The following is a 14,222-nucleotide window of genomic DNA, read 5'->3' as shown; positions in this document are numbered from 1 at the left end:
TCCCCTGCATCGGCAGGCGGACTCTCAACCACTGCGCCACCAGGGAAGCCCCCAGATTCTTGATATTGTAAGCAATGTCCATGGAAAAGTAAACCCAGAAACTAATGGATACAGTTTTTTCTATGCAGGTGCCCTGTATTATGGCAACAGAGTTGCTCCAAATTCATTCCCACCTTGGGTGAACCCTTCACCGACACCAATGGTCCCAATGCCCGCGGTTGGCGCTCCAGTGCTTGAGACAACCCCTCCTCCACACGTGATGAGAGGTAAGGGAACTTCCACAATGCTTCCACATCCCAGATCGCAACTGGACCATAATGCCATAGAGCATTTGTATACGTTTAAAAAATCCTGGTAAAACTGGGAGCCTTTTATAGGCATCGTTGCCTTCCATGGAAAGAAGATGGCCCCATGTATTAGTCAGCTTGGGCCACCAAAACAAAATACCATAGACTGGGTGGTTTAAGCGACAGAAGTTTATTTCTCCCAGTCCTGGAGGCTGGGAAGTCCAAGATCAAGGTGCCAGCAAGGTACATTTCATTTTCTTCGTTTGTACGCAGCACCTGTCTTCCTGTGTGTTCACATGGCCCCTTTGTGTACGCACTGGAGAGAGAGATAGAGGGCAGGCTCTCCCGTGTCTCTTTTATAAGGGCACAAATCCCATCATAAGGGTCCCACCCTCATGACCTTGTCTAACCTTCATTAGCTCCCAAGGCCCCACCTCTAAACACCATCGTGTTGGTGGTTACCGCTTCAACATACGAATTTGGGGGGGACAACGCATTCCGTAGCACCCCCATTTCCAACTGTACGAGGCAAACCCTCTGGGATGGGAGAGATGCACCTCTCGTGTGGGGAGGGCCAATGGGTATCAATGGAAAGGACATCTTTGGAGATTGTTCATGACACTCAATTGAACTTAAGTTACGTAACATTTCTGCACTTCACTTCCTTCATGTTGAAAACAGGCATCATGATACTTGTGTAGCTGTAAGTACGTAAGTATCATGATGTAAGCTACTTACATAGCTGTCGATTAAATGTGTAACCATCTTTAAAGAGCTGCCATGTTATAGTCACTCAATAAATAGGTGTTTTGTTTGTTTTTGGCCGCACCGTGCAGCATGGGGGATCTTAGTTCCCCCGACCAGGGATCAAACCTGTGCCCCCTCCAGTGAAATCGCAGTCTTAACCACTGGGCCACCAGGAAAGTCCCTAAATAGGTGTTATTATCAATTTTATAATCAAAAATACCTGAATGTTGTTTCCTATATAACTGCATTATCATACATTATTTTGTGGGGTTGTTTGTTAATTTGCTTATTTGATTTTAATCAACAGCATATTTGAAAATCCTAGTTTTGCTCAGCATTTAAAAATCTTTCTACCAGTGGTTTCAGTGGCCGCCATGGGTAGCAGATGCAATCGTGTGAAAGCCAGGAAAACAAATTTCCTCACAAGAGTCCTGGCAGCTGCAGCTGGCTTCCTTGTGCAGATTCTTTCTTTGCCTTCTGGTTGTCAACCTCTGCAGGGTCTTATTTCTCAACCAGAGAGAGGAGCTGCCTGGGGGAAATAGGAAACTACCTTCTCTCCTGTTCCTGGTCTGCACTATGCCTTTCAGTGAAAGGCATTTCCACTGCCTACCCATTGGCTGGTTCCATGTAGAAAGCTTGTGCCCCTTTTCTGCCTTTTACTTAGGAGTAAATTTCAACATTCAAAGAAGGAGCACATCCGTCTCCCTCTTGGAAGGTCCAAAGTACCAGCTTAACTTGGGTGGTTTGCAGTTTAAATATCAGAGTAGCTTCTGGTGTAGCTTCTTAAAAATGTGCTGCTTTTCTAGACTGCTTGAAATATAAGACTCTTCTATCCAGAAATCCTCAGGACTGATTTCTCAGGACTGTACACCTACCACTCACCTGACATCGAATTATAACAGAGAGAGAACACAGCAAGGACTTTGAGTGGATATTTATGATATCTTTAATAAGTATCTTGATAGAGATATTTTAAAACATCCCACCTCTACGACTTAGCTCTGAAATTGTTATTTGTGGGCCCAAAGTGATCTTCTTCTTCACGCTTTCATTGGTGGTGATGCTTCAGACAGAGGTCCCTCCACTCCCCTCCCACATTACCTCCAACTATGGAGCTTTGGTGAAGGGCTCTGCATGTGACTCTCAGAAGTGACAGCCTCGTAAAGTGGCACATGAGGAGGGAATCTATGTGTCCAAGGTTGCTGTGCTTGCACAACAGCCATTTTTACTATGTGTTTCCAACGAGTGGCTTCTGAGAGCAAGACCTGACTGCAGTGACAAGTTCATGTGTCACTTAAACTGTTCCTTTGCAAAATAAAACTTTCGTAGAAACATGTAGCGCCTGAGCCAATTTATTTTGAAGCGTTCTTCTCAGTAAGAATGCAGTGCTTGCTCCGAGTTTCTTGTCTCTGCTGAATGAGGCAACCAAAAGGACAAGGTCTTGAGAGTCAGACAGTTCTGGGGTCAAACTCTGCCCCCACGACCTTGGCCTGGGCACTGAAACATCTATAGGTCTCAGCCCACCTTCAAAATGGGGATGATAATAACCTGCAAGGTGGTTCTAAAGTAGGTTCCTGGTTCCTAGGAGAAGCTCAGTAAATGCTGGCTAGTCTTACACTCATTAACCCCAGGTCCTCAATCTCCCTCCAACCTGATCAGAATGGAAGGCTGCACAGACTAACGTCAGTGTGATCTTTTGTTTCTGGTAGACGTCTGTCAACTCATTACGGCAGTACTGATTCACTACTGCTCACCAAAAGTTCTGATGGATGGGATTTAGGTTCATCAAAATGGCAAAACCCATCATTATCTTTAATGAAAGCAATTTCCTTCAAGCCAAGTTATCTCAAAACACCCTATTTGTGTAGAGGAAAGAAGAGGCTATCATAATAAAATGATTTTTTTGATTAAAAAAACAAAAGAGCTGGGAACCTTTGTTGCGTGTTTTAATGATGCCCTCTCATGCCCAGCTCCTACACAAAATCAGTTAACCAAGTACTTATTGACTACAGAGCATGAGCTTGGTGGTGTGAGGGGTGCAAAGAAGTACAAGATTTTGTTCCAGTTCTGGATGAGTTTATCCTCCATTTCGAGTTCCCAAACACACACTTGAAGGAGCATATCAGGATGGTTCGGAGAATGGGCGTGTAATCAGATGGCGTGGCTTTGCGTCATAACTCTGCCACTCATTAACTCTGTGATGTGACCTCGGGCAGGTCACCTGTCCTCTGCAGGACTGCGGTGAGAATTAGTTAATATTTGCAAAGAGCTTTGTGATAGCATCTAGAAAACAGCAACCTCTCACTGGATGGTAGCCCGCTCTTCCAATTGTATTTTGGAAAACACAACCACTGCAGGTCTTAAGTCAAACCTTCCCCTTCAGTTTCTTCAATTCTGAGGCTAGAAGCCTGGAAGTGCTAAATGACTCCTCTCCACTCGGTTACCAGATACTGTGGATTCTACCAGATGACTCTTGAATTTCCCCTCCCTCGCCATACCCATTCGCCCACCATGCTGGTTTTTGCATTTAACATTTCTTGCTTGAATTACTGCTGCCTTAGCTGCTCAGTGATCTTCCTGTGTCTACTTTCTGATCCTTAATTCATACCGCGCCCAGTAATTTTCCTAAAATGAGGGTCAAATCATATCACATTTTTCTCCAAAACCTTCAATAGCTCCCCAACAGAATAAAGGTCCGTTCTGTGGCCTGGTGGTCCACGGTCCCTACGACCTACATTCTTAGTCTTATCTAAGACTTCGCAAAATCCCGTCCTCTAGTCATCTTGAGTTACTTTCTGAACAAATCATCAACTTCTCTCCCTCCATGCCTTTCCGCATTCTGTCCACTCAGAATAAAATATCTCTCTCCTGTGTCTTTTATCTACCTGTGTTTTCCTACCTTCAGGACTTAGTTCAAAAGCCAACCCTTTCATAAAGCCTTTCTCCACTTGCCTGGGTGGAATTGATCATCCTTCCATCTTCATTCCCAGAGCAGTGTGCTTGGGCCATTTTTCGATCATATACTTTAGTCCATCTCACGTTAGTGGTTGTGTCTGCCTTCATGAAAGAAAAAATGATATTCTGTTAAAGGAAAAAATTATTCATGACATTTGTTAAAGCTCGGTAAGGAACAATTTATTCATGATGGGTGTAGAGACCACTGCATTGGGGTACTGCAGTGCAGGAGGGAGATTAGACTCAACTCTGAACACACCACGGGAAAGTGGGAATTTACAGACAAAAACCAGGCTGGGGTCAGTAAATGGAAGATTACTAAGAGGAAACATCAGTGGAAAGGGGGCGTTCTGGTTAAACTAACCTAACAGGATTCTTGCGGAAGGCAAGCCAGGTAATCAGACCTCACTTGAGGATGGTGGGGGGAGGAGAAACCTGAATAGATATCAAGCGTGATCAGATTTGGAGGGTGGGGGAGTCTAGCTAAACCTACCTAGTAGGATTTTTGCTAAAATTAGACGATGCAGAGAGGAACATGGAAGTCCAAAAGTTGAGGTCAAACTTGAAGAGTTCAGGGAAGCCTGAGTAGAGTTAGTCCCAGGAGAGAGTCTTTGTCACTCCTTCATTAAATTGTTTCTCTCTTGAAGGTAAAGACCATGACTTATTTATAGCTACACCAAGCGTTGCCTAATTCAGAGTTTTGCACATAGTTTGGGTTTTTTTCTTACCAAATATTTGTTGAATGGGTAAACAAACAAACAAAAAAGCTCAGCCAGGATAATGGTGTCTAGTAACAAAGGAGTACTTTCTTGGGAATAGCTTGATCCTTCATTGCTCTTGGAATTGATCAATATTAATCTGTATGCCAAAAGGTAATATTATGTCTTTTTTATTTTTATGCACTGTGTATGACTACTTGAAAATACAGGTATTTTACCTATCTCTACACACAGTCACTGTATATACACATATGTAGTGCATTTGTAGTATATATTATATATATAGTGTGTATGCTTGTGTTTCTTATTCCTTATGTCTTTCTTATTCATTTTTTTCTCTCTAGCCTAGAATATATGTGATAGCTACAAAACGAGTATACACTATATTTGTAAGATAACCTAGAACTCTGATGGCAGGTCCATGAGGAAGGGACAGCGCTTGGACCACTGGGTCCCTGGTGCCTAGAACAGTACCTAGCACATAGTAGGAGCACAATAAACATTTGTTGTTGTGAAATTAAAGATGTTCAGGAATAAAATACTGTTCAAATTAATCTTCCTTTCTATGATTTTGTTTGTTTTCATTTTCTTTGTATATTTTCCAGTTGAAAATGACCCACACTTCATCATCTACCTACCAAAAAGCCAAAAGAATATTTGTTTCAATATTGACTCGGAACCTGGAAAAATCCTCAACCTTGTTTCTGATCCAGAATTAGGTAAAATAAAAAGATATTATATTAGAATTAGACTACTAGATCTTGGTCATCCTTCACTGTCACTACCTGGGATTTCTTTCTTTCCTACCTTAATAAAATCTTATATATATATTTCAAACTACTCTTTTCAAACTCTGATAGTGAGAAATCAATTATAAATATATTCCTAACTATTTGAACTATTATAGATAAAATACCCTGAGTATGAACTAGCAGAACTTGTGATGTGATTAATTTAAACCATAATAAAATAGTTATAAAATGAGAATTACAGAGGAAAAAAATGTTATGTAAATCCTGAAGCTAAATAAAAAAATAATTTTCCCATACTGTCAAGTTTTATAAATTTGAATTATGGTGCCCACATGTGCAAAAAAAAAAAGAAAGAAAGAAAGAAAAAGAGCGCACAAGAGAGAAAAGAACATTTTTTTTCCTTGCAGGGATTTTGGTCAATGGACAGCTTATCGGTGCCAAGAAGCCCAAGAATGAAAAACTAAGCACCTATTTTGGGAAACTGGGATTTTATTTCCAACGTGTGGACATGAAAATAGAAATCAGCACTGAGACCATCTCCCTGAGCAGGGGCTCTCGAACATCCGTCTTGTCCTGGTCCGACACGGCCCACGTCCTTAACCAGAGGCAAGTACAGTTACATCCGAATTAGGGCGTATCCTTGACGCGTGACTCCATCAACAAATCCAGACATGCGTGACACAAACATAAAACTCAAAATCATCATTTTAAATGTGAAGAAGTCAAGGTTCAGAAAAAATTTTGTTACTTCCTGCCCTGCTCCTGGCAGTAGAGTCTATGTGTTTTGGTCACGGTGTGTCTCAGTGCTAGCCTGGCGCCTGGCATACAGTAAGTACTCAATAAGTACACGTTGGACGTGTGAATGAATCCATCAACTGAAATCCAGCCCAGTGGGTCAGAGTGCTCAGAAACACTATGGTTTTGTCCTATGAGTAATATCTTCCCATTAGTATCTGTTCATTGTTGATATGGAAATGTATACATTGACAGAATTTCAGCGCTGGGAGATAAATCAACGTTCTGTGGCCAAAATGTTGTAAAGTTCTTAGAAAACTGGGGGGATTGTACGGGGCAGAGTGAACTCATATTAGGGGTGGGAGAGGAATGACATTCTAAAACGAGTCTGTTCTGGAATCGTTCATTCCTTTTTGACTTCCCACCAGGGTGCTTGTCTCGGTGAAGAAAGAGAAAACTGTGACTATCGCCCTGGATAAAGAGATGTCCTTCTCTGTTTTACTTCATCGCGTTTGGAAGAAGCATCCGATCAATGTCGACTTTTTGGGGATCTACATCCCCCCCACAAACAAGTTTTCTCTTAAAGTACACGGGTTGATAGGTAAAGTGTCCGTGGACCATCTGGCAGGTGTGGGACTGACCACCCTAGGTCTTGAGCAACTTTGGCTCAAGGTTAGAACATTTGGCTAGAATGTGGGAAAGTGACAGGTGTGGACCCAAGGGTTCAGGGAGGACCCACACTCTGTGCCCTGGTCTTAATTTCTGAAGGTGCCTGAGTGACACACAAAGAGGTCAGTGTCATTGACAGAGTGTAACATTTACCGTTGCTCGCAGTTTCCATGGAAACATGAGACACATCTCACCATGAAGGGCCACGGGGAGGCCAGGTTTGAGTCAGGAACCAGAAGCCGAAGCCAGAGAGAGGTCCAGACCAGAGCCTTTCTTGGGGTTTCTGTGGCAAAGACAGGACAGAGCAGGATAGTTTGGGGTTGGCTAGCTTAATAATTTCAGTGGGCATTGGGCTACAGGGTGGTCTTTCCTTGCCTGGCACCTGGCCCTGGAATGATTCCTTCTGGGGCTTCCAGGCCAGAGAGAGGAGGTCCGGCTCTGCCTTGGTTCGTTTGCAGATCCCCGCCATGCTTCCGGCTGAGTCCTTTGCTCTCTTTCAGAATTGGCTTTCCCAGGGAGGGGCAGTCTCTCCCCAGCCAGATGGAGTTTTTAAGATGTCAAAACATCATAATATACAGAGAATAAAAAACAAGATTCCTACAACCCAACATAGCAGTGCAGGGCGACTCGTAATGCTATAGCTGGGACTATTTGCTGCTCCAGACAAAGTTTCCCAGGGCTGGGATTTTATCACATACTGGGCAAATTAAGAGAAGGGATGGATACATTGTAAGTTTTATGCTGAAGATTTTTTTCTCACTGAAGAGAAGTGAACTGGCTTAGGAAGTCCGTGATCACAAGCAGGGCGTCCAGGTCAACCTTCCCTACTTTTTAAAGAACGGTGGCAGTTTAAGCGTACTGGATAACATGACAAACCAAACGTGTTTCTAGATTTGAGCTGCACTCTCAGGTGCTGACATTTACCCCCACCATCAGGGTGTTCGATTTTACTTGGGGTCCAGTCGATCAGACTCATATGTCAAATGACATATGAGTGAGCTGCATGGATTTGCCCTGAGGAAGAACCCATCCCCATCTGCATCCTTTTCCTCTCAGTACATCTGTCTACCCCAGAAAGTCTAGATGGGGGGACCAAAATGCAGCTTGGGTCACATGACCAGCCTGTCCTTTTGTCTTCCCTTGGGTTACATGTAAATAAACGTCTGGACTTTGTTTCATAGGCCAGTTCATGTATGAGCCAACGATACATATCTTCAATGAGCGACCAGGAAAGGACCCTGAGAAGCCAGAGGCAAACATGGACGTGAAGGGACAAAAGCTGATTGTCACCAGGTATGTCTCGGATGCATACTACGGGAACAAAAAGGGCTCCTGTTAGGATTGGACTCACACGGCCAAATAGAAGAACAAGAAAAGCCGTTTCAAGCTTTACCTGTGCCACACTAAACAATTCACCAGGAAGAGACACATACATGGCATTGGCGTAAGGACACTGCAGAGTCCATCCGAAATGCAAAAAGTGACCAGGTACATAAGTACGTACCATCAAATGCCAAGATTAATTAATCTACTATTCTCACCTTCGTACATTAGAAGCCATACAGCCACAAGCTGGATAATTGAAAAAGCAGATCAAAGGAAGAAACCATAAAAATATCTACGCGCCTTAGTGCTAGCGAAAGAACGTGTAGATTTTTACTTAAGCCTAGAGCTTTCTTTTTGAGTATTTATCCACTGAATGCATGTTTGTGTTTGAATCTACTGAATACGTCTTGGTGTAGCTTTTCTTACACAAACCGTATCCATATGCTTCATTTTGAAGTGAGAACATAGATACCTGTAAAGCATCCTGAGTGTAAAATTTTTATACATCTTTTTCATTTTTCCCAGTCTTTTACAGTTGTCTCACCCAGGCCTAATTTGGTGTCATATTAAAGAATTCGGGGCCTTTTTAGAGTTTTTACAAAGCAGCTAACTTTGCTCAATGAGAAATAACTCTTTTGGCACACGAATGTCATTGGCTTCCACGTACTTCATTAAAGCATAAAATTACAACAATTAAGCTATAAAATTACAATAATTTTTTTTTTTTTTTTTTTTTTTTTTTTTTGCGGTACGCGGGCCTCTCACTGCTGTGACCCCTCCCGCCGCAGAGCACAGGCTCCGGGCGCGCAGGCCCAGCGGCCATGGCCCACGGGCCCAGCTGCTCCGCGGCACGTGGGATCCCCCCGGACCGGGGCACGAACCCGCGTCCCCTGCATTGGCAGGCGGACTCTCAACCACTGCGCCACCAGGGAAGCCCTACAATAATCATTAAACCATAAAATTACCACAGAAATAGATTTTTGAACTGAAACAATGGGCTCTTAGTGAGTACACTACTCAACTAGTATGGGTTTACCAGAGATCAGTGAGTTACCACTGGGCGTCAGTAAGCGTGTTTCATAGAAGCAACGCTGAGCACAGTTGATCACAGTAATAACAAGTTATCTGAGGTTGGTAAACACACATCTACTCTATGCTAATGACCAAAGGTAAAGGCTGGGCCCCATTTTCATCTACTGACAGCACCTCGTGACGCACAGCGGAAACTAACTCGACCCGTGGGCCACGCGCAAAGGTGCGTTTTAAAGCTCATTAATGGCAATATAACGTATAACTTGTTTACCCTTAAAACGAAAAACATGAATGTCTCAGGAAAAGCCAGCGTCGCTCCTAAGTAGAACAGTCACCCCTGCAGTCAAGGTGAGAGGCACCTCAGATTCATCCTGCAGGGAGCCTGTGAGCTGGAGCTTCGTTTCCACCTTCTTTCCATTTGGACGTTATTTCCGCCCCACAGCCTCCCTGCAGTAGCCTCAGCTCCGCAGAGAGCACGATGGCTGGACCCTCTTCCAGCCTCACCAGATAAACACAAGACACCCAGGAAATTGTGAACTTCAGATACTTGGGACATACTTCTGTTGAAACATGAGTGGTGTTTATCTGAAATTCAAATTTAACTGGCATCCTGCGTTGTTATTTGCTAAATCTGGCAGCTTCTTCCTTGCTCTGGGCTAGTTTGGAGACTATAGCAGCCCTAGGCAACCTTGAGGACACAGCCCCCAGCCAGTTCCCCCTGCCCCCTTGTCCCTTTCCCCACGTCCAGAAAGAGGACTGCCTCTGAATACATGGGCCTCCCCTCCGCTAAGGCGGCAGGGAAAAATAAAAAAGGAAAGTTAATTTGCACTCTATACCTTCCTGGAAAAGTTCCTATTGGTCAATCTCTAGACAGGTTATTTGAATTTCTAAGGACCCACTGCTTATTGTCTGTCTTTCTAAACCAAGCCCCAGACTCTGGTGCTTTGTATGACTTGGGGAACGGGGATGGGGCACGGGGGTGTTAGCAGATACGGTGCTAGAAGGGGGCAGAAAACAGAGAGGGAGAGTGTGTCTTCTTTCTGGATACACAGGCTGGCCACGCCCCGGCCTGTGCCCTAACCACGCCCACCGTCCCCCTTGCAGAGGCCTGCAGAAGGACTACCGGACAGACAGAGTGTTTGGGACCGACGTTCCCTGTTGGTTTGTGCACAACGGTGGGAAAGGCTTCATCGACGGACATTACAAGGATTACTTTGTGCCTCAGCTCTACAGCTTTCTCAAATGGCCTTGAAAAGTTTATAGTTGGGGAAATTCTATGTATAAATCTACATTTTTTTCCTGCCACCTTTGTCGTCATTCTTGAGTTTGAATAATTAAAAACTAACCAGATATCATGGTGGTTTATAAAACCCGTTAACACACCTGAAGAAAATAAATACTTTGCAAAGGAGTTTTAGGATGTTGTTGCGTTTTCAGATGGGAAGGTGTGTTAATCGAGGTCGTGCAGAGGAGGGCTGCATTGGTGAGTCAAGCTGCCGTCCAGACGGAGTCCTGGGTTTGGCATTTACTGTGAGGACTTCACTGTTTTTAGTGTCAGGTCCTCAACCTTGCAACTGAATACAGTATTAGGTTGTCAGTTACAGGGGAAATTCAATTATGAGGTTATTTGGTGAAGCTGGAATAAGAACAGGGGAAGTCACCTATCTTAATTGTTTTGTAGTTACATATATATGAATATAAAGCCCTGTCACCCTCTGTAGGGGTAACCTTGCCAAGGTACCTATGATGCCCATGATGCTTTGCCAAATTTCCTTCCTTAGTGTTGGCCTCAGAGACCCTTTTTAGTCCAAGCAGCCTGTATCAGTCAGGATTCTCCTAAGAGAACTAGTAGGATAGCTACATCATATATACACACATATATAAACGTACACACATATACAGCTGGCCCTTGAACAATGTGGGGCTTAGGGCTGCCAAAATCCCACACGGTCGAAAATCAACAAACTTTTATCTCTGTCTCAAAGACAAAGGAATTGATAGATGACTCACCCAAGGGCAGGAAACTGAAACAGTACAGAACAGATCAGGACTCAAACCCTAGTTGTTTTTCTGTTTGTTTTTTCATAAATTTTTTATTCATATTATTTATTTTTGGCCGCGTTGGGTCTTCGTTGCTGCGCACGGGCTTTCTCTAGTTGCGGTGAGCACGGGCTACTCTTCGTTGCGGTGCGCGGACTTCTCATTATGGTGGCTTCTCTTGTTGCAGAGCACAGGCTCTAGGCGCGTGGGCTTCAGCAGTTGTGGCACGTGGGCTCAGTAGTTGTGGCTCATAGGCCCTAGAGCGCAGGCTCAGTAGTTGTGGTGCATGGGCTTAGTTGCTCTGTGGCATGTGGGATCTTCCCGAACCAGGGCTCGGACCCCCGTCCCCTGCATTGGCACGTGGATTCTTAAACACTGAACCACCAGGGAAGTCCTCAAACCCTAGTTTTTTGATTCTACATACTGTGATCTCTAATTAAACACAAACTTTTCCCCATACTTAATTTTAAAGATCTGTAAAATGAAACAACAGGTGCTATATTTGTTTTTTAAAAATCCACATACAAGTGGTCCCATGCAGTTCAAACCCATGTTGTTCAGGGGTCAATGGTATATATATATATATATATATATATATATATATATATATATATATATATATATATATATATAAGAAGAGATTATAAGGAATTGGCTTACGTGATTATGGAGGCTGGTGCAAGTCTGATCCATTATCATTCTGTGCTTTCAGCTTTCCTTTTAAATCTATTCTGAAAATGGATATATGTTCAAAGGCCAAAGTGATGAAATTGCACTTAAAAAAAATTTTTAAGGTACATTTTTATGAAGCTTTCTCTCCATAATTTGGTAAAAACCATTTTTCATTTTAGAAAGTAGACAAAACTACCTCTTTTTGGACATACCCAACCAATACTTGAGAAAGCAAGTGATCATCTTTTGACATAATTGCAAACTATTAAACATGTGATTATTTCTATAATTTCAAGATAACCTCAGTGCTGAAGAGGTAAATAGCATTGCCTTTTAGTTTCATTCCTCTATAAAAATTGGTCACCTATGGCACCTATGATTTTTAAAAAAATCTATTACATCTTTTCTATCCCTATTTCAAAAATACTAATCTTAAAAATGCTAATATTCAACACAAACTTCAAAAGTGGGTTCTGATAATGGTTACTTTGTAAAAAATTTTGACCTTAAAACTGCTACCTTTAGCTATATAAGGTTAGTTCTATTCCATGTATTTTACATGTGCTCAGTAGTTTTAAAAATAATGATGAAAATCTTGGGGTGTAAATTTACATGCAGAGTACTGAGCAACATAGTCCTAGCAAAAGAAACTAGATTTAAAATCAAACCCATGTTATTCAAATTATCAAAACTTTTATTAATAGCTGGTATTTAAAAATTCATTTCCTGTAAAAATAACCTTATTAATACTGTTCACATGTGTCCCTCCTGAGACCAGAAAATTGCCGTCTCTATATAATTTTGAATTATAAGTGAATAATCAATTTTGAATTTCAAATGAAGAAACCAAATTAATGGGAATCATTGGAAAAGAAGGAACTATTCCACCGTCTACCTCTTGATTGGTTCTGAAAGTATTATGCTCTCGGTGATGAAGAAAAACAAGTTGACAATTATCTATGTTTATTCGTTGAAGCACCTTGGAACCCATTGGTAATTGATCAATATTTAATTTTGTATAAAGCTGGGGTATTACAGGGCTGGTATTTGTCAAATATATTCCTCTTTAGGACAAAAGTAGCCTATCTTCAAAGCTTTTTGTAAGTATCAATCTAAACAGTTCCCATTAAACCAATTAGATATGTATGTCTTATTGTCAGAACTGTCAGGAAAATAGAGCCTTTGTTTGAGACACAAGACTGCATTCAGACCATACTTCTGTCATAAGTTTGTGTTTTTAAATATCTAAAAATTAAACAAGGCTTCTTAGAATTGGAAAATTGGCAATCCAAAGAAATAAGTAAAAAACAGGGAATTAGAGAGTGTCTCTATGTGTAGTAAAAATGAACTATGAATCAGTAGTTATTTTAGTACCTAATGGTATGAGGTCTTATGCGTCATTCTACTTGCTTTAAAGGATCACTTAATACCATAAGGAGGAGCATCTTCTCTTCAGCCTTATCCCAATCGAAAGAGATGTAAGTGACTCCAAAGACCCAGTAAGATGAAAGGAGAAATTACCTGGCTGCCTAGATACATAAAAATGCTTATATGCTGTAATAATTTAGTAGTCTTATTCCTTTCTTAACACTTTTTCAGGGAATTCCCTGGCAGTCCAGTGGTTAGGGCTCAGCAGTCGTGGTCTGGGTTCGAACCCTGGTCAGGAAAGTAAGATCCCGCAAGCGGCAAGCATGAGGCATGGCCAAACAAACAAACAAAACAAACAAAAAACACTTTTTCACACTGGCAAAGTCTACATGGGTGACTTTTTCTGAAATACCCATGTGAGAGAAAGAAAAATCAAGGACGCTTCCTTTTAATGGTATAGTGACTCAATTACCCAGTTAACGTTTCTGGGGTCACTTCAGTCTACCTAATGACGAACTTACAACGAAGGCTGAAGCATATTCTAATCCTGTGATCCCATTCCACCAGAGTAGGAACTGAGGTATATAAGGGTAACAGTAATGGTCTCTCACTGCTGTACGTCAAAGTCAGGGCGGGTTTTTTTGGGTTTTTTTTTTTTTTTTTTGGGTGCACCAGGTCTTAGTTGAGGCATGTGGGATCTAATTCCTGACCAGGGATGGAACCCGGGCCCCCTGCATTGGGAGCGCAGAGACTTAACCACTGGACCGTCAGGGAAGTCCCAGGGAGGGTTTTTTTTTTTTTGCGGTACGTGGGCCTCTCACTGTTGTGGCCTCTCCCGTTGCGGAGCACAGGCTCCGGACGCACAGGCTCAGCGGCCATGGCTCACGGGCCCAGCCGCTCCGTGGCATGTGGGGTCTTCC

At 42.5% G+C, this 14,222-nt stretch overlaps 1 protein-coding gene across 1 annotated transcript in view; it reads left to right on the top strand.

The window, feature by feature from the left end:
• ITIH2 (inter-alpha-trypsin inhibitor heavy chain 2) overlaps positions 1-10,527 on the top strand; it is a 39,828-nt gene extending 29,301 nt beyond the window's left edge. Inside the window, exons 16-21 of the mRNA XM_007120420.2 lie at positions 129-266; positions 5,314-5,427; positions 5,868-6,066; positions 6,624-6,796; positions 8,046-8,157; positions 10,327-10,527. Of these exons, the coding sequence (XP_007120482.2) occupies positions 129-266; positions 5,314-5,427; positions 5,868-6,066; positions 6,624-6,796; positions 8,046-8,157; positions 10,327-10,474 (884 nt within the window). The 3' untranslated portion in view covers positions 10,475-10,527. The remainder of the gene's footprint in view (positions 1-128; positions 267-5,313; positions 5,428-5,867; positions 6,067-6,623; positions 6,797-8,045; positions 8,158-10,326) is intronic.
• The last annotated feature ends 3,695 nt before the right edge of the window (positions 10,528-14,222 follow it).

Source organism: Physeter macrocephalus, chromosome 11, assembly GCF_002837175.3.
Source record: "Physeter macrocephalus isolate SW-GA chromosome 11, ASM283717v5, whole genome shotgun sequence".
NCBI lineage: Eukaryota > Metazoa > Chordata > Mammalia > Artiodactyla > Physeteridae > Physeter > Physeter macrocephalus.
The sequence above is the reverse complement of the archived record's forward strand: the minus strand, read 5'-3'. Positions and strand labels throughout refer to the sequence as shown.